The sequence below is a fragment of the Pteropus vampyrus genome, unplaced genomic scaffold (assembly GCF_000151845.1).
Source record: "Pteropus vampyrus isolate Shadow unplaced genomic scaffold, Pvam_2.0 Scaffold41, whole genome shotgun sequence".
Lineage (NCBI taxonomy): Eukaryota > Metazoa > Chordata > Mammalia > Chiroptera > Pteropodidae > Pteropus > Pteropus vampyrus.
In genome coordinates, this window is record NW_011888822.1 from 6,409,993 (window position 1) to 6,430,192 (window position 20,200).

General features: G+C 34.3%; 1 protein-coding gene and 1 pseudogene across 4 annotated transcripts in view; one reads left to right on the top strand and one right to left on the bottom strand.

Annotated features, from left to right (window-relative positions):
* The window catches only part of SLC25A26 (solute carrier family 25 member 26), a 153,741-nt gene that overhangs the window by 40,591 nt on the left and 92,950 nt on the right, over nt 1-20,200 (top strand). For 3 of the 4 annotated variants that reach the window (XR_895798.2, XM_023529698.1, XM_011358471.2), the window contains 2 exons: nt 122-226; nt 1,369-1,416. The exons of the other annotated variant lie outside the window; for it this stretch is intronic. Coding sequence is in view for 2 of the 3 variants with exons in the window: in XM_023529698.1 (XP_023385466.1) it covers nt 122-226; nt 1,369-1,416 (153 nt within the window). In the remaining variant the exon portion in view is untranslated. The remainder of the gene's footprint in view (nt 1-121; nt 227-1,368; nt 1,417-20,200) is intronic. 4 annotated transcript variants of the gene reach the window in all.
* On the bottom strand, nt 2,538-4,194 carry LOC105291007 (annotated as a pseudogene).

Below are 20,200 nucleotides of genomic sequence, written 5' to 3' on the forward strand. Positions count from 1 at the left end.
ATGTCTTGCACTAAGCCTGTACAATATGTTTTTTGATACTATAATTTTCGCTTTTGAAAAAATTTCAATTTTCATAACAGTTATTACTTTGCTAGGATATAATTAAATTTATATATTTTAGGTTGCCTGCCTGATTCGAGTTCCTTCTGAAGTAGTTAAGCAGAGGGCACAGGTTTCAGCTTCTTTGAGAACATTTCAAATTTTCTCAAACATCTTATATCAAGAGGTAAGATGTGTTTTTAAGCTCTTCTTGATTGAGAAAAATTTTATAGTAGCTAGTAGGAATACTATGAGTCTTAGGAGTCCTAGATGAGACCTTAAAGCTAAATGTAATGTCTAGTTATAGTAACTTTTTATGCTAAAATTGTCAATGTTTTTTCCTTTGTTTTCGAATTTTTATTTTCATTTTTAAAATTTCTAAACAAACACATATTGAGTGCCACTGTTGTATATGTGTCCTACATTGTAATCATCCTATATAGTTCTTTTGGATTCAGATATGGAATAAATAGTAAATATGTAAAATGAATGAAGATATATTAAAACGTCATTACAGAATTTGAGGACCCATGGAAGAGAAGTGTAGTAATAGACTGATGTTAATGACCAGTGTCATAATGTTTATGTCAAATGTAATTCTTCTTACTGGTTAGTGTTAAGCTGTGGGTCAGAAATCATTCCTCCTGGCCATGTTACTAGGGACCATTGAGCTGCTTCCTGTATACTTTTTAGAGAAACCTTAATGTTTTTGTTGTTGTTGTTGTTGTTGTTTTATAAAAGTCAATCACATGGAAATTTCAATGGGTCTAGGTTTTAGAAAAGTTATTCTTAATGGTCCCTCTGTGAGGAGATACTGAATATTTAATTGTATGAATGAGATCAATCCAGACGGTAGAAGGTCCCTGTTTATTCATGTAGACAGTTAAACGGATAAGCCAAAGCTTGTCCAGAGGTATTTAACGCTACTAAGAGTTTATTAAGGAATTTCTGATGTCTTTTGATTGAAACTATGAAATATAATTCTGTTTTTATATGAAAGGGTAATCAGCATGCTGTGTACATTTGCTTCTGGAAATGTATTTAGTTAAAACATCTTAAGTATTCTTTTCAGGAGAAGAAATTTTGAAAGCCACTAAAGCTACATTAATATGTAGTCAATTTTATTGCTAGAGATGTTCCCATTTTAAAGGGAGCTGACCTGAGCTTTGCATACCTTAGGCTAGTTCTTTAACCTCTTACAGAACTGTGGCCATTGTGAACATTTTACAACTCAAACTTTAGAAAAGGTAAATATGATTTATTTAGAATGTCATTCACAAATTTCTGCTATTCTGATTTTCTGAATTTTCTGCCTTTTGTTTGTTTCAGGGTATCCAAGGATTGTATCGAGGCTACAAAAGCACGGTTTTAAGAGAGGTGACTAACTTAATTTCCAACATTGAAGTACAAAAATGATATGCTTTGTTCAGTAAACTTATTTGGTGAAACTGGTTTAAAAATTAAAGAAGGAAATTATCACTTTTAAAAACACCGTTTAGTCTTATCTTGGTTCTTGCATCTAATAAATGGATAGAAGGAGTTTGCTGAAAGGGCGATCCCGGTGATAAGAATGGTCCATCCTGTAGCTTCTTTGTACTTCTAGAGTGGCTAAATGTCTGTTGTAGCTGAAATATTTAGGAAATAACTACAAAGGGCAAGATATCAAGTTAAATATTATAATACACAGAATTTGGTAGTGAAAGAAGCACTCTAAGATAGGGGTCCCCAACCTCCAGGCCGCAGACTGGACTGGTGTTTGGCCTGTTAGGAACAGGGCAGGAGGTGAGGGGCATTGAGCAAGCGAAGCTTCATCTGTATGTGCAGCCACTCGCCATCGCTAGCATCACCATCTCAGCTCCGCCTTAGATCATCAGGCATTAAATTCTCATAGGAGCACTGGTCCTGGGTGCCGAAAAGGTTGGGGCCACTGCTCTGAGAGACAAGTATCTCAAAAGTCTCTATCATGTAGTTAACTCTTGTTTTCCTGATTACAAAATATGATGATGAACTGGGAAGTTCAGTCTGGCCTAGAGTCCTGGTACTGCAGGTATGCCTGGGAGTGAGCCATTTCACCTCCTGTGCCTTCTGACCCACAACTTGTGTGATTTAATATGTGGTAAATTTCTTCTCCCTCCTCCTCTCCCTTTCTTCCCCTCCTCCCCTCCTCCCCCTCCTTAAAAAAGCAAAATGATTTCAGTATATTACTGCAGGAAGCATGTTTTAATTTTTGCCTCATGTAGAAGATGCTATTTTGAAATTCAAAAGTTATAGGTATGTGAGTTATAAGAGAAGTCTTTGATTTGGGACATAATTTTCTTTTTTCTTTTTTAATGAGTTTAAATTTTGCAGTACCCCCCACTCCAACCCCCCAGCTATATTGCAATATAATTGGCAAATAAAATAGTAAGGTATTTAAAGTGTACAGCATGATGATTTGATATATGTATACATTGTAAAAAGGATTGAGACATAATTTTCTATTAAATCACAAAATAACATCTGCATACCCTTTTTTCTTATTATCAGCATAGAAATTTATTTGAATTCAAAGTAACATGGTTCTATTTAGAATTGTTATAAGATGGACACACTAAGAGGCTGTAATGGAGTTCAGATTATAAAACATGTAGCAAAGAGTTCTTTTGCTTTATCAAGTCCATGGAAAATAAATCAATAACCTCAGTAATGCAGAAGTATCACCACCTGGTTAACAGGACAAACTTCCTGAGGGACATAGGTCATACGTAATTCACTATACTTTCCCTTTCTCTACCTTCTTTCCCCACACTGATTTCTTTTGTTTTTCTCTTTAAGATCAGTTTCATCCTACTGAAAAATATTTGGTTTTATTTGTGAAGTGAAGTAAATAATATCCTGATTGAAATATGCAGCGATTTAGTTGAAGGTGATCAAGGATCAAATATTTGAAAAAGGTTAGTTAGCTAATTAGCATAAACCATGGGTGGCTTACAGAAAAAGAATTCAGATAATGTATGTTCACTAAAAAGATAAAAAGAGCAAACAGTTAAAAATGGATGAAAAATCCTAGGGTTTATGGTGACTTAGTAATCAAAAGCAGATAGATTTTTTTTGATTAAACTCATTTACTTGTGTAGTGATCTTTAAGGAGGCTCAGGACAGAATTTGGTTTCCAACAGCGTCTATAGCCAAAGTATAAGCTTAAAAGGTCTCTTCCTCTTGTAGAAATTGGAACACGGATGAGAAGTCTTTCTTTGAGTATCCTTTCACATACATCATCCTGTAGATCTGGTGGGCTTGACTGCCCAGGAGGATAGAGCTCTTTTTACTGGTAGCAGAGTCTTGTGCTAATCCAGGATCCTTATCTGTGAGTGTTGCTCCAAATCTACCCTGATAGTAATTAGCGGAGGAGGGACCTCCATCCATCACCCCAAGGTACAGGATTGTAAGTTTCACTTGAACAACACTGTCCTGAGCTCATATGTAGGATTTTAGCCAATAGTTTTGGTTCAAGCCCTAACTTGATTCCAAGATTCATAGCTTCAGTGGTTCCAATCTTGTTAATAGCTAGCAGCATATCATTGCAGATCTTTGCAGCCTGCTGGGTCCCCACAGCTCCACAGTACATCACATCAGAGCCCATGCACCCAGCAGTTTTTGGGCAGCAGCAAATTCATCTTTAGCTCCTCCCACTGTAAACGTATGGTGCCCAGACTGAGCAGCTCCCACACCACCAGAAACAGGGGCATCCATGAAAACTGCTCCCATTTTCTCAACTTTGGCCAATTCCTTCAAAACCACAGGATCAATAGTACTTGAATCCATTAATAGTGAGCCTTTCTCTACTCATATTTTAGAATTCTATTTACTCCAGAATAGGCTTCTATTGCATTAATACTGGTAGGCAACACTGTAATAATTCTATCAGCTTTTTTCAACTACATGCTGCTGGAGAGGACACTACCTGTTCACCTGCTTCTTGAAACTCTGCATGCATATACCTCATAAATAATGAGTGGATAACCATGTTTAAAGAGATTTTTTTGCTATTGGATTCCCCATGCTGCCTAGTCCAGTGAATCCAACTGGATATTGACCTAGAAAACACTGCTGGCAATGCTGGCTGCTGACGGCCGCTGCCAGCAGCTCCAGTACCGGAGCTGGAGGTGGCTCCATGGAGCACCCACCTGTCTCCTTGTGGTGACTTCCCTGTGGTGACATCTTCCACTCCTAACTTGCCCACTCTGCATACATTCGTTTTCTCTTTGGAGTTACTTGGATGCTATTCATTTAGGAAAATGTTTTAAATTTAAATAAATATTGTCACAATTAGCAGAATCTTAAAATTCTTTGAAATCCCTAATTATATTCCCAGGTAGATTTTTTGTTCGTTTGTTTTGTACTATAGATTATAGTCTTCTTTATGAAACACTGGCACTGCTATTTAAAGCTTCGATTTGTGCAAGGTAACAACCTTTAGTGTAGTTTTATGTAGGTGATGTATATCTTTGAAAAATTTCTTTTGAAGGCAAATGGGATGTTTCAGAATTGGTCATTTGTGTGAAGATGACTTCTGCCTTTCAAAAATATCACCTGTTCTATATCTTCTGTACTTATTTTCTCACTAAGCATGTGTTACTCAGATTTTGCTGAGTGCAGGAAAAAGGCAGGGGGACCAATGAACCTTTTTTATTTTTCTGAGAGATGCTGAATAAATTAATATAATTACATGCCAGAGAATACTGGTTTTGCATACAAATAAATAGATAAAACACATGGTTACAACTGCATTCCATTCTTTTAAAAATTTGTTTTGACATATATCACACTTGTAATTAATTTCTAGGCTGCAATTCTTGCAAATAGTGTGACCTTCCTGAGATGACTTTGTTTATTCAAAATGGCAGTGCTTTGTTGGCAATTTAATTGAGGTCTTTTGCATTATTCGTATTCATAAAAGATCTTTCAGAACTGATTTTAGTTGAAATATTGCTTTTGTACAGATTCTCTTATAGAATGAGAGAAAAATTATTGCTGAGCAAAACATTGCAATTTTTCAAAATGAGAAAAATAAGAAGTGATATGTCTGCTTTAAACAAAATTTTTGCATTATAAATAGTTTCAATTCTTACATTGTTCTCACGCCAAAATCAAATCTTTTTGCCAAGAGCTTGTATGATTATTTCAGTAAGAAAATACTCGGAAGCCTTAGTGAAAATCACCAGGGAACTTTATAAGTTTATTCTGTGTACAATTTTTTAAAAATAGTTTTATCTCCCTAGCCATAGACCATTAGAGTGAGATTGATGTTTGAATCCATGCATTATAAAATAGATTGTATGTTCTTTAGATTTTATGAATGCTATCACATGTTTTTTTTTTTTTACTACATTTGATGTTTGTAGAGATTGCATGCTTATCCCTTACGTTCTAAATTATTTTAGTTTCTATGAATTTTAGACTTGAGTCTAAGTTAAAGTTAGGTCAGCCGATTATACTATTTACCTCACCCTTTCAGCGTTCATTTGCCTCATGATCTTGGCCAAATTAGACGTGGCCAGGCATTGTGGTGCAGTGGTGTTATTGCAATAAGATGGAAGTGGGGAGCAAAATCACAGCTGCCTTCTTAGCCAGGCTGATTTCAGAAAGTCCATTGTCCTGAGAATTCTATGGAGAGCAGCCTCATGATCTTGGATGTGAATTAGGACTTCTTTAAAAGAAGAAAGCAGGGAAAGGCAAGATGTTTCAAAAGAAATAGAAATAGCTTAAGTTCAGCAAATGTGTTTTATCCACAAATTCTATTTAGCAATCTCTTTAAGAGTATCTCATATGTGTTGGGCACCACACAGAACATTTCTGCCCCAAAGAATTCATGTTCTGGTGGGGAAATGGGATTAGACACTTTACAGTGCAGTGTGATAGTGCTGTAATGATACGTATGCACAAGATGCAGCTAGGATTATAGAAGAAGCAGTGTTGGAGTGGTACTCAATTAGTATTTTGTTGCATTAGTGAAAATTAGTTTTGACTTAATTCTTGAAGGAATGGCAGTTAGAATAGTCAAGGAGACAGGCAGATGCAAAGGCACAAGGTGTGAAGGAACACGTGTACCTTGACTAAGCAGAATTGGGGTTTTCACACCTATTGAAGAGGCAAGAGTGATTTTCCTTTACCTGAAGCCAAGTAAGGCTGCTTTAAGAAAGCATTCGACCAGGTGGGGTGTTTGCTAGGGGGAGAGGTTGAACAACTCACCCTAGCTGGTTGTTTGCCAGGGGACTGGAGTGGAGCACATGGAAAAGCCCTTGCAAGAGCCTGACATATGTTGCCTAGAGTTTGGAGGATGAATTATTGGTGTTTGACTCTTGTCTACACAAATATGACAGTGAGATGCTGATTGTATCTCAATGGCAGGATATTGCCATTTTGGTAATGAATAATTCCCAGTTTCTTTTTGGTTGATAAGAGTGGCCACTAAAGACCTTTGAGATAGGTGAGGGTTGTTTCCCCTTCTCTCTCCAGTTTTACTACCAGGCTTTGATGAAAGCAAGTCTCACATCAAATTCTATTGTACATACAGTCAAACACGTGCATTCAAAATCAAGCACTCAAGCAGACCAAAATAAGTCATTCAACCTGTTCTATAAGTTCATTGAGGCCCTCAAACTGTTCTATAAGTTCATTGAAGCCTTCAGACTTTCTGATTGAAAAGTTCACTTTTAAGTACATATAGCAGCTTTCCAAAGTTATTTACCCTTATTGTCTACTTTGGGCAGTGAAAATTTCCCCTAATCTAGTGACTGGAAACAGGAACCTCTATGATCATCCTTCAAAGTATTTTTCCCAGTTCTGTTGTCTGCACACTAAGTTCCTTTTCCCTCAGACTCTCCGTGTTATAGAAGTCTCTTGTGTGTTTTTTTTTCAGAGCCACTCTGTCTTAGATGTTTTGTATCTTGTTTATTTTCTTAACCAAAATATTTTGGACACCATTTTATACCACTTTTCATAAAGAGCCCCTCTCTTCTTTATAATTGCTTAGTACTCCATTGTACAAATGAACCACTGTTTATTTATAGCCAGTTCCTCATTGGTGGATATTACAAGCATGCTATAATAAATGTGTTGTTCCTGTGTCATTTTGTACATGGTAAAGGATGCTTGTAGGTTATATGCTAAAAAAGTGGAATTGCTTGGTTAAAGGTGTATAGGCATTTGTAATTTTGATACATATCACCAAATTGCCCTTCATGGAACTACCAGTTGATGTTTTTGCCAACAATATAGGAGCTCTTTGTTTTCTTCTGCCTTGCTAATGGTACTAGCAATCTAAGAGGTAAAAATGATCTCACTGTACTTTTAAAGTAAGACTGGACATCTGACATATATTTGAGATCTGATTTATTTACTGTGAACTGATTAAATTATGCTAAAGTTATTGTCAGAATTAAATGAGATCGATGTGAGATGCTTTCTACAGAGCCTGTCACATAGTAGGTGTTCAAGAAATGTTAACTATGTTAGTTAATATTCTTGGTAACTGAAAGGGCTTTTGACAGGAAATAACACCTATGTATAAAATGCAACTCTGTCTCTTACCAGCTGTCTGCTCTTGGCAAGTTAATAAACTTCTCTGTGCCCAAGTTTGCCCATCTGTGCTAGGAACTTTGCATAGATTTTTCTTGTTGAAATCTCGCAGCAGTCTCAGGAAGGAGGTATGACAGCAATAGAGAGGTCTGCTTGGGAGATTGAGTAGAGAAACCTGCCTCTAGGTTGTTAGGTTCTTGAACAAGGATGCAACGTTGATCTATCTACATTTAAAGACGTGCATGCCATTTCATGATGATGGGTAACAGTAGGTGTGTTTGAAGTAGAGGCCAGCTGTTATTACTTGTAAAGCTTTTCAGCTGCAAATGGAGAGTGTTGGTGGTTGAGCTGATCAAAATTGGTAAGATAAATGGGCTGGAAAATTTTTATGATTATTCTCATTTGGGTCAGATTGATTATTTACAGCAATTTATTTCCCAAATAAGATTACCCATTTTTAGGAAGGCTTTCTTACTGAGACTGGAACACTTGAATGTTTTCCATTGAAAAATGTTATGAAGCGACTAGAGCAAGAACCTCTATTACTTATTTAATATCCTTAAGTCTGTGTACTAGTTCCTGCTTTCATGTTAGTAAAAGGGCAAAAAAAAGTTCTAGCTGATAAGAATTTTTTTTCCTTGTATCACAATGCTGTGTATCTGTCTCTGTGTGTGTTTGTATGAACTTGTTTTCTTTGACTTACATCTTTCTTTTGTTTCTGGTTTGTCTTTACATTTCCATTCTGTCTGATTACATGTAACTATGCCTTGTCTTCTCAGATAGCATATAAGTTCTTCTTGAAAACAGCAATTGAATTTTTATCTCTTTGTAGCATGCATAGGCTCTAGAATAATGCCTTCCACAAAGTCAGCACTCAGTAAATATTTGTTTTTTTATTTCTTTAAGTTTGATTATTTTTTTGTTCAGCTGCTTCTAGACACCATGCTCATTTCAGAATGCTGAGGCGAGCTTTTAGGGGAGTTGGAATTACATAGGTTGGTGGTTCAGCCTTTGGATACACTACATTAGAGGATCTTTGCATTAGATAGGTGATGAAATACCAAAAAATATATAATTTTCTAAGATTTCAGTGTTCTTAAACTTTGAAAACAGTTTTTATAAGCCTGGTTTCATTAGAAAAGGAGTAAGAGGTGTAATTTACTTATTTTCTACATCTTAGTAATTCCATTTGAAAGGAAAAAAGTGACTATAAATCTTTCCAAACTTTTATTGTGAAATTGTTTTTCAGTTAAAATCCAATGCAAACTTATTGAACCCTATTTTAATCCTACATAATTCATTTTATTAACTATGACCAAATAGAACATCTGTTAAAATTCCATAATGTTAGCTTCATGGGAAAAGAAAAAAATCTGTTTGCTCTTGGAATTTGTCCACTATTTTATTGTTCAGGGTTTCAGTAAATGTATAATAAGACATATTTATTAATATGAATATTAAACAAATGAAAATGAAATATCCCCTTTAATCACAGAGGTTTATAAAATGAGTCACTTAATTGCATTTACATTATTATAACTTTACTGTAGAGATGGTCTGTAAAGAGTGAATGAATGGTAGTTCATTTAGTTCATTTTTTAATACAAGAATCTAAAATTATTACTCCTCAAACATGGACTTTAGCTTACAGTTTTTCATCATCTCTTAAATAAACATTTTTAGAAAGAACAATTTAGTAAAATTATCTTAATGTAGAAAAATTACTTTAGCCCTTTAGCACATATTTTCCCATGTTTTGTTTATATGAAACCAGCTGCTGTTTACTTTTCTCATTCTTTGGACGAATTTCATTTGCACTTGTACAATTTGAAAAGGCTGCCTATTTGCATCGTTGCATGTTGGCCATGTTATCCTGAAGGCATACCAGTTCCTATGCGTAGGGTTTACTGGGATGTAAATGCAGTAACATGACTCTTCAGTGTAAACATATAAGAAAGCTATTGGATAAAGGTGAAAGTTAATTCTTCATTTTAAATGTTAACATCATAAAACCATAATGTTGAAGCAGCTCTGTTTATGGTGTTCCTTTGTTTGTGTTTTTCGTCTCATGTGAAATATATTCTTCCTTCATCTTTGTCGATTTTGATTGCATTTAGGCTGCAAATAGCAGGAAATCAGACTACAATGGCTGTACCGAGTAAGAGTTTTTTCCCCTTCTATAACAAGAATTCTGGAGGTGGTTACTAATTAAATGAGGGCATTGAGGATCCAGGCTCTTTCATTCTGCTTGGCTAACCTTAATACTCTGCCTAATTTACTCATGATCACAATATGGTTGCTGCACTTTTAGGCATTGCGGCTCCTTTCTAAGCATGAACAAGTAGGAAAGGACAGGAGACAATACTAGCTTTATCTGTCACTCTGGTTACCTGGAAAACAAAAGCATTTTTGGGCCAGGTGTCTTAGGGCCTCCTTGAGTAACAAGGGGATTGAGAAGTTGAGCATGTATGTGATTTTTCAGTGTAGTAAGTGAAGACAGTAAAGAAGGCAGTTGAGACTACTATTACCGAACAACCCGTACAATATTTGCCAAATTCTGTCTATTCAAGCCTAGCTCAAGTTCCATCCCTTGTACCGTTTATTGCACCTTTGGCTTCAGCCGCATACTTTGGTACTCTGTTGTTCACATGCAGAACATTTGTCTAGATCACGATTTTTAGGCATTCAGTTCTACTCTGTAAACTATAATGTCTGTTTTTATTCCTTTTCTGCCACCTTTGTTCTTTTGGGCACATATGAAAACTCTTCTTTAAAAATCATGTGGTGTTCTTTCTGAATTATTCTGAAAACATAAGTTTCCGTCAAAGTTACTTATTTTTTATACAGTTTTGATTTTAAAATTAAGATCTCAGAATACCAGTATTGACATATTCATCTGCAAATACTTTCCTTGAAAAAATATGTAAAGCACAATTAAAATAACAGCTAATGCTTACTAATTACTTAAAATGTTCCAGCCACTGTACTAAATTTTTTGCAAGCACTATTTCATAAAATCCTTTCAATAATCCAAAACATGATCCCTGCTTTATAGAACATGAATCTTAGGAAGGTTGTGGTTTATTAATAGTCTCACCTCTAGTAACGAAGAGAACTAAGGACTCAGAGTCCATGATCTTAACCCCTTTGGTGAGCTGTATATTTTGTACTTATATGCAGATAAATTTTTCTGGGGAGGAAAATATATATTTAAGATTAATAGTCTATATTTATATCTTTGGTCTTTGAACCTTTAGATAGGCATAAGTGCCAGAACTTTGGGGAAAATGAGTTCTCAGCAACTGATATTAAAACAAAAGTTAATCAGAGGACACAAACAAATATAGAGAATCTACTTCAACAGAGATGTTCATGAAGAACAGTGGCTTGTATGTGCACATGATTGCATGATTGCATGATTGCATATGTTTGCATGATTTGCTCTTATTATTTAGGTGTTAGTTCACACATCTCTTCCCTGAGGCGTCTTCTGTGACAACTTTAGCCAAAGCAGGCCTACCCCAACTCCGATCACTTACGTGGTACCTAGCATGCACCATTATCTGAAATTATCTTCATTTTTTGTTTACAGACTTATTACCTGCTTCCTTCACACCGCACCACGAGGTACCTATTGTCTATTTTGTTCCCTACTTAACCCAATACCTAGAAGAGTACTTGACACATAGCACACTCAGAAAATATTTGATGAACAAACCAATGACTTAATCATACTTGCTTCTCAGAAGTAGTCTAGTTTTAAGTACTTAGGTATTTCAAATCTCCAACACATGCTCAGGTTAAGAAGCATTTGGCAAGAATTATGACATCCTCACTTAATTCCCAGGCAAGTTAGTGGTTTTCTACCATATAAACTTTCTGCACTTCCACTAAGTTAATTTTCTCTTTTTTGTAAAAAAAAAAAAATCGTATTTCCTGGTATTCTTGTGTCTTCCACAAATAGTCCTTATTTTAATTTTGTCATTTCTAGTTAAGATTGCTCCTTTGAATATTTTGTATATGTAAAATACTTTTTTGAAATGACATGAAAATAGTAAACAACTTATTTATGAAGAAAATTCTTCATCAGATATGCAAATTATATACAACGAATACTGTGTGGGTCAAAAATTACTCTTGAGAGTCTCAGTACTATGTACTATGTTATTTTCTGAACAAACACCATCTTTTAAGGAGTATTGAGGAAGAGACTATATGTATTAAAAAAACAAATTATGAAGGTAAAATCTATATTTTTATATGTAATTCAAGGATTGTGGTTGAAAGGAATTATTTAAAGGAACTATTGAAAATGTTTACCTATAGGTTTGACCACCTGCTTGCATATTACCTTGGGATCATATACTACTAGTTACAATTTGAATTCCGATTATATATTTCACATATATTTTTCTAATTCTTAGATGAAACTGTAAGATATTAACCTTTGTTTTTTTAAAAGTTAAGTTTGTAAAAGTTAAGCAATACAGCTAGTATGTGGCAGAACTGGAAGCAGAGGCTAAGCCTGTATGATTCCAAAGCCTTCGTTTCTTATTATACTTTGCTTCCTGCTCATGACTCGCAGATAAATTCACTGTTTATTCCTCTTAGAATTTTTCAGTAAATCATAGGAAAATAAAGTGGTAATGTGTCTGTAAGACTTGAACCAAATCTGTTAACTTGAAGTGGAACACAATTTCTGAGCATTAGAGGATTCTAAAAGATAGGAATGGAGCCATTAGGCAAAACACAAGAGGTTCTTCTCAATCAGGCACTGATTTCAACATCGTCCTTCATCTAGCCTTTGTTAAGGTTGCTTAAAAACACATGACTGATTTTAGCCTTCTAATTTTTGTCCCTGGGCTTTAGCATATGTTCTGAGAAACAGCACAATAGGCGAGAAAAAGTTGATTGGTATTAAAATGTTAATAACTCAAATAACTAGAGTATGATTATCAAAAAATGCTGTTTTGCACATAGCCAAGTAATTAACAGATAATTTATTAACTGGTGTAGAATCAGAAATAGCCTTCTCTCTATAAAGACGTTTCTTTTCCTTTGTGAAAATAACTTTTTGTTATCGAGCTTGTCAATGCAAAAGTCGTGTTATAGAATTACACACTAGAGGGTGCACAATGCCTGTGTTTTAAATGTTGGTGGCAGAAACTTCAGTATGCATGAATCTAGAAGCTCTGGAGTTGATTGCTTGATACCTTTAAAACTGGTTTGAATTAAGAAATGAAAATTCAAGCAGTATAAATAGTGTTTTCCAATTCAAGATTTCTGAATAATATTATTTAATCCTGAAATACTTCATTATGCATGTCTAAAAGATAAAAACTGATAAATATATTTAACTTATCAACAAACGAATGTCACAGTTTCAAAGTATTTTCCTGAAGCTTTTTTTCAATTACAAAGGGGAAAATAATAATTTTACAGTTGGAAAAACTGGCAGACGCTACTTTATTTCAAATGACGAAGGTTAACCTCCCCAGTAAGTAGTAAGACCTATTGATATCATATACCCCCAATAGGATATACCAAGAAGCACACAATATCACTTTATTGGTCTTCTTGCCAAAAAGTGTGTAATCTTAATCTGATTGTGAGAAAACATCAGACAAACTCAAATCGAGAGACAATGTACAAAATAGCCAAGTCATGAAAAGTAAAGATAAAAGTAGTCACATGTAGGAGGAGACTAAGGAGACGCAATGAGCAAATGCAGTGAGGGATCCTGGGTTGGATCCTGAAACAGAAAAAAGATATTAGAGGGGAAGGCTAGTGAAATTGAAATGTCTATAATTTAGCTGTTAGTATTGTAGCAAGACTAATAGCTGGTTTTGATAATCATAGTCTGGTTATTTAAGTTATTAACATTAGGGGAGCTAGGTATGGGGTATATGTGAAATCCCTGTATTAGCAACTTTTATGAAAGTCTATAAATTGTTTCAAAAATTAAAAGCCTGAAAAAAAAATAAAAGCCAGATTTGGACATTATAGAAATAATTAATTTTAAAAATGATCTTCTAAAATAATGGCAATTTAAATGTAAAACAAGTAAAATCTGTATATCAAAGTAATACAATCAGTAACAAGTCAAATAATTTAGAAGGACTTATGACGAAAAGCAAAAGGTTTTTTCCTCAACCTTCTCTATTTAGACCTATTATCTAAGGTAACCTGCATTAACTATTTCTATTTTTCTTATTATACCTGTATTTCTGGTTAATATATATAAATGTCTGTTTCTTAATTTGTCAGTTTTGGGCACAATCTGTTGAGTCTTTGGAATGGAAGATGTGATTTAGCTCACATGATACTCCTCCCCAATCTTATCTCATTCTAGCTTTCCAGTTATATAAATTTCATGCCTCTGATTATTTTAAAAACTTTAAGTCACATAGTCGTGTTTTTATTTCTCATCCCACAAACTTTCAGTGTCATAACTTTGTCTTTATAAGACGAGATTGTTACTTCCTTTTTGCCACCTTACTCTCCTTAACTTTCAAATCCCACTTTCTGGAATGACTTTTTCTCAGCTGTAGTTTTGTCCTAGATTGTCAAGATGTCAAGACATGACAGTTTCATCGTATCCTTCACCCACAATCACTTCTTTCGCGATTTTTCTGGATTGATTCTGAAAGTTGAACACCAGTGAACTAGAATTTAAGACTTTATGAATGATTATAAAGGCCAAGCAGTGGGCTGGAGTTATACTGCCTTTTGTATCAGTCCTGCATCACCCTGAAAGAGATGTTTCCAGCATCAGAATCAAATGAACTATCTCCTTATGCTCTATCAGTTTTTTAAAATTTATCCAATATTTTAATTTGCCGAACATATTGGGAATGAACTTTCTTACATTTTTTTTTTCTTGGAGTTTCTAATTGCCCTTTCTGGGGTGCATTATTTACCTTTTTCATACGTTTAAGTGTGACTCTCAAAATCATATCGTTTTTTTGTACTGAGTTTCTTTTTCCCTTGGGAATCTTGGAATCTTCCGTCCTCCTGTTCTAATCTGGAATGATCAGTCACTGAGAAGATCAAAATGCTTCTGGAGTCCCCTTACTGCCTTCCTGGGTTGGATTTGTTGTGTCTTGGAGGCCCTGGAACATAGTGGTTCATACCATGGCTTTGCAGCCACTCTGCCTGAGTTCAGCCACAGCTCTGCCTCTGACAAAGTTTATACCTCTGATGCCTTACTGTCCTCATTTAGTGAAAATATTTTAAGGCATAATAAATATAAGGATATAGCTGATTTGTTTGAAGACCTTTATTTTATTCTGATCCTTTTTGGTCAGATAATTATCTTTCTCTAGTGCCTAATATAATTTACAAAGGTTCTTACTAATGACACTTGATGATAACCATTCATAATGATTCTTTGGCTTCAAATGTGTTTCATTGATTTTTTTTTTTTAAGTAGGAAGGAATTATGCTAATAAGTTATGATTCTTAGAAAAGTATTTTGATCTTGTCAGTTTAGTGTGCATCCTAATAATATTGGGGAAATAAGTGATTAAATTTGGTGTAGGAGTCTATTAAACTGATACCGAGTTTTCTAACAAAGCTCCCCTATATCTTGATCCACACGTTATGAGTCTTCCCTGTTGTTTATCCATGAATTAGTCCAAATTCTGTTTGGGAAATGGAACGATGATCAAGTTAAAAATCACTTTAGGATGAAATTTTCTTCATAGGATAAATTATGTATGTCTTTTGCCTGATAGAAGATATCAGTAATACCGGTGTTTAGAGGAGAGACTAGGACACATCTTATATTGAGCAACCAGGATCTTGTGGAAGTTACACTCTCTGCTGATTTATCTGTTGGTTCACACAATAGTTAATTGTGTGGGATATAGATAACAAAACTTAATCATTAAGTTTGGACTACTTTTGACTAAGTGAAAACACTAAACAAAGGGTAGTAACCTCTTGGTAAGTTCACATTATTCTTCTGTATTTGAAGAAGGAAGTAGGTTGAATTTATCCAGCATCTGCCATTTGTTAGACCAGGTTCTTTTCATAATTTTCACTTAATCTTTACAGTAATTATAAAAAGAATCATTATTGCCAACTGAGAACTTGCAAAATATGCACCCCCTACATATCTAGTCATGATTCCCAACCAATCTATGTTTGTCTATCTAGTAAACCATTTTATGAACTAACAGATATTTGTGTAATACCAATGGGAAAACTGATAATCAATGGTGGAAGTAACGAGCTACATACAGTAACAGTTAACAGAGGGCAGAGTTGGACTCTGAATTCTTTGAACTCTTAAACTATTCTTGTAATAATGTATGTATTTCCTTTTCTCTGCTGGAAGTGTGAGTAGGTTTTAAAATGAATAGTAGCACCTTTTTTTTCTTCTACCTGTCCAACTTTTTATTTTGAAAAATTACAATTTACAGAAAAGTTAAAACATATGTATTTTTCCAAGATTGATTAACATTTTGCCTTATCTGCTTTATCTCTCTCTCTCTCTCTTTCTCTCTCTCTCTCTCTCTCTCTCTCTCTCTCTCTCTATATATATATATAAATAAACACACACACACACACATTTTTTCCTGAAATGTTTTAAGTAGGTGGCAGACATTCTGACATTTCATCACTTAAATATTCAGCATGTCTTCTAAGAATAGTCATGCTTCTCATAGCTACAGTACCAGTATATCCAAGAAATTGACACATTAATATCTAATATATGGTCAGTCTTATCCTTTTTCCTATTGTCCCAATAATAAAAGTTTAATAACTTTTTTTTTCCTTCTACAGGGTTTAGTAAGGGACCACACATTGCATATGGTTGTTAGTTGTCTCCAGGCTTTTTCCTCCATAATATTGACATTCTTGTAAAGTCCAGGGTAGTTCTTCTCTAAATAGTCCCATAATCTGGAATATATATTTTATATTCAGATTACTGTGTGTGTGTGTGTGTATGTATGTATGTGTGTGTATTAATACTACATGGATGATGTTGGATACTTTGTATTGCATTTTACCAGGAGGCACTTGATGTCCTATTCTTGGTGAAGTTCAGTTTAATCATTCGATTAAGTTGGTGTTCTCTAGTTTTCTGTACTCTAAGAGTTCAATTCTCTTTTGTTATTAAGAACTAATCTATGGGGTAATATTCTGAGACCATGTGATTATCCTGTTCCCTAATAATCTTTCACCCAATAGTTTTAACATCCGTGGATGCTTCTTGTCTGAAGCATTTATTACATTGGTGATTGCAAAATGTGATTTTCCTAGTACTGTCATTTTTCTCTGAATTCATTAGCTGACATTCCTCTTCTATACTCTTCCCCCATCCAAAACTCCTTTCTTTAGTATCCCTATGGACTCATGGATTCTTTTCTTTTTAACAGCTTCATTGAGATGTAATTCATGTACCATACAATTTACTCATTTAAAGTAACAATTCAGTGGGTTTTAGTATGTTCACAGATATGTGCAGTTATCACCACAGTTATGGACTCTTTTTTATTCAATAATTATAATCCATTACCATTATTATTATTTTTGATGCTCAGACTACCCCAAATTTGTCCAGTGGGACTATTCTTACAACATAATCTCTGAGAACTTCCTTACTGGTATAACAAGGTGTCCCACTCTTATTTTGTACTTTCCCTGTCCCAGTCCTATAATCAGCCACCTTTCCAAGGAGGCTTTGATTCCTTTTGGGGAGTGGTGGTTAGAAACCAAGATTGGGAGTCTAAGAGTATTATTGCATCTAGGCTCTTTTATTGGGTAGAAGAGATTTAAAAAATTAAATATGTTAATTTTTTTCTACTTTTAATTTTTCTATATCTCAGGCAAGAACAACAAATACTGTTTATTTCTTAAGATATCATACTGTAAAATCGACTTCTTTACAGAGATGTAAATTTTAACACGTGCAGATTTGTATAACCTGCAGCACAATTAGGGTACAAAACATTCCCATTGTCCCCCAAACTCCCTTGTGCTATCTCTTTGTAGCCATATCCATTTCCCTACTTCTAACGCCTGGCAACGACTGATCTGTTCTCTATCACAATATTTTTTTTCTTTTTGAGGATGTCATTTAAATGGAATCATAAATTATACAGAGTAGTTTCTGTCACCATAATGCCTTTGAGATTCATCATATCCATTGTTTGTGTACACTGCAGTTTGTTTATAAATTCATCTGCCCATTTTTTAATTGGGTTATTTCTCACTGTAGTGTTTTTGAAAGTTGTTTTTTAATATGTTCAGGATATTGATCCTTTGTCACTTCTTTGATTTGCAGATAACTTCTGATAATTTGTAGTTTGTATTTTCATTCTCTGAACAGTATTATTTATAAAATAAAAACTTTAAATTTTGCCAAAGTCTAGTTTATCAACTTTTTCTTTTATGAATTGTACTTTGACTATGACAGTCTAAGAACTTAACTCCAAGTCACTAAGGTTTTCTCCTATGTTTTTTCCTAAGAGTTTTATAGTTTTATGCTTGACATTTACATCTTTGATCCATTTTGAGTTGATTTTTATTTAAGGAATGACGTTTAGGTATAGGTTTGATTTTTGCATATAGATATCCAGTTGTTCCAAAAGCATTTGTTAAAAAGACTATTTTTCTCCATTGAAATGTTTTTGCACCTTTGTTACAAATCATTTGGCCATATTTGTGTGGGTCTGTATCTGGAACAAATTTGTATTGGTTCCTTGTTATGCGCCAAGGAACTCAGATATTTGTATTCATATTTTTTGAACATCCCAGTTTTGAAAGACGATGTTTTGATTATCTAAGAGGTTTCCCTTTCTCTCTCTCTTTTTTTTTAATTGATAGGAAGGGCTATCTAATAAGACCCCAAAACTTATGTGTCTTCCATAAGTTTTTTTCCCCTAAATCATCTCTTCAAAAAAAAAAGAGCTGATAGGAAGGATTAACTACAAACGTTTCAAAATTTATGTATCTTGTACCATTTTTTTCTTCCATTTTCTAAGAATGACCTATTTTCTCTTGAATTACTCTACCTTTGAAATGTATACGTCAGTGAGTTAAAAGCGTAGTTCTTCATCTAATTTTGATTGGGCTACTCATTTTTTGTTTGTTTGTTTGTTGTTACTGCTGTTTCATTGCCATGTGGTATAAATAATCTTGCACTTACTTTTTTGAAGTGGGAAAAAGTGCTATATATGTGTTATTTTATCCAAGCATGAAGCATGTTTGCTTTGAGAGTCATCCTCTTAACAATATTCTATAAAATACAAGATCTGAAATGACTTAACACTGTGCTAGTTTGTGGTGAAGATCAACTGAGAACTCAGATTATTTGACTCTTAATCCAGCACTGCCCTCTAAGAATGGAAAGTCTACAAACCATGGAATTAATGATTTGCTCTTAGTGCAAAAGACAGATTATGGAGATTTTCTTTGCGTTCTGTAGCCCAAAAATTCACTGTGGTTATGAGAAAAATATTGGTACTGAAGTAGTAACCCCTTTGGAGATAGAAGTATGTGGATAAAACAGAAAAGATGAAAGATTTTACCCTCAGAGAGCTTCTGTAATTTGTGAAAGGGCACATATTTGCATTTGTAAAGCAGTTCATCAGTAGTTGAAAATAATAGTGTAAATGCTAAAGTGCTGGAAGTGTAAGATTAAGTAGTCAATCTGGGAGTGAATCCTTATGTCTGGAGGAGTTGAATTTTGAGTAATCCTTTAACAAAAGAGAAAAAGGAGAGAGTAATGAAATTGATGTGTCAGTCTTGGGAAGCATTCTAAAAAAAGCATGCCAACTGCTTTTTAAAGAATATTTTTTACCTTGTAACTAAAACACTAATCTTGGACTTTCTGCCTGTAATCACATGTACCCAACCCCCCTTTGGAGTTGAGACCTTCGTTAACTTTTTTTTTTTAGGTGCTTAACTCTTGCCTCAAATTAGAAGAGAAAAATAGAATTGCAAGTGAAATTTGCTTGGAAGGCTCCGTGTGATGTTCTCATGCAAATTATAGGAATGGGTCTTCTTAGAATAACTACATTAAATAGAAGAACTTTTAAAAAATCCATCCAATAGTAGGCCAGAAAAAAGTATGGAGATGTTAGCTAATTAACATTCTCTGTTTAATACTTAGTGACCTATTTACAATGGATTTTTCATTGATTACTGCAAGTAAATGTTAGGAAGATCTTCGTAGCAAATGTGTCCATGAGGCCCAAATGTGTGAGCAGTAAAGGCATACGCTTTGCTCTTGGCTCTTATGTGTGGTATTTCATTGAAAAGATCTTGAATAAACTTACTCTCATTGCAATTAAAAAAACAAAGTGTTAACCTCTCATCAGGAACAGTTTCCTTATGTTGAAGTAAAGTTATGATGTAAACTGAATCTCGCTAAAAATGACTGGATAAAGAAAAAATGTTTTAAAATTCATATGATGTGAATCAAAACCTCCAAATCATTTACAACCTATTTTATAGCTTAGAGAGTATTAAGTAGGTGTCATTCATATTCTGGGACTTTTTGAGGCATTATTCAATATCTGTGACTTTGTTAACTTGGACTAGTTTTTGCATTTTCTCAAATCTGCTTGTTTGTGTTTTTTAAACTTTT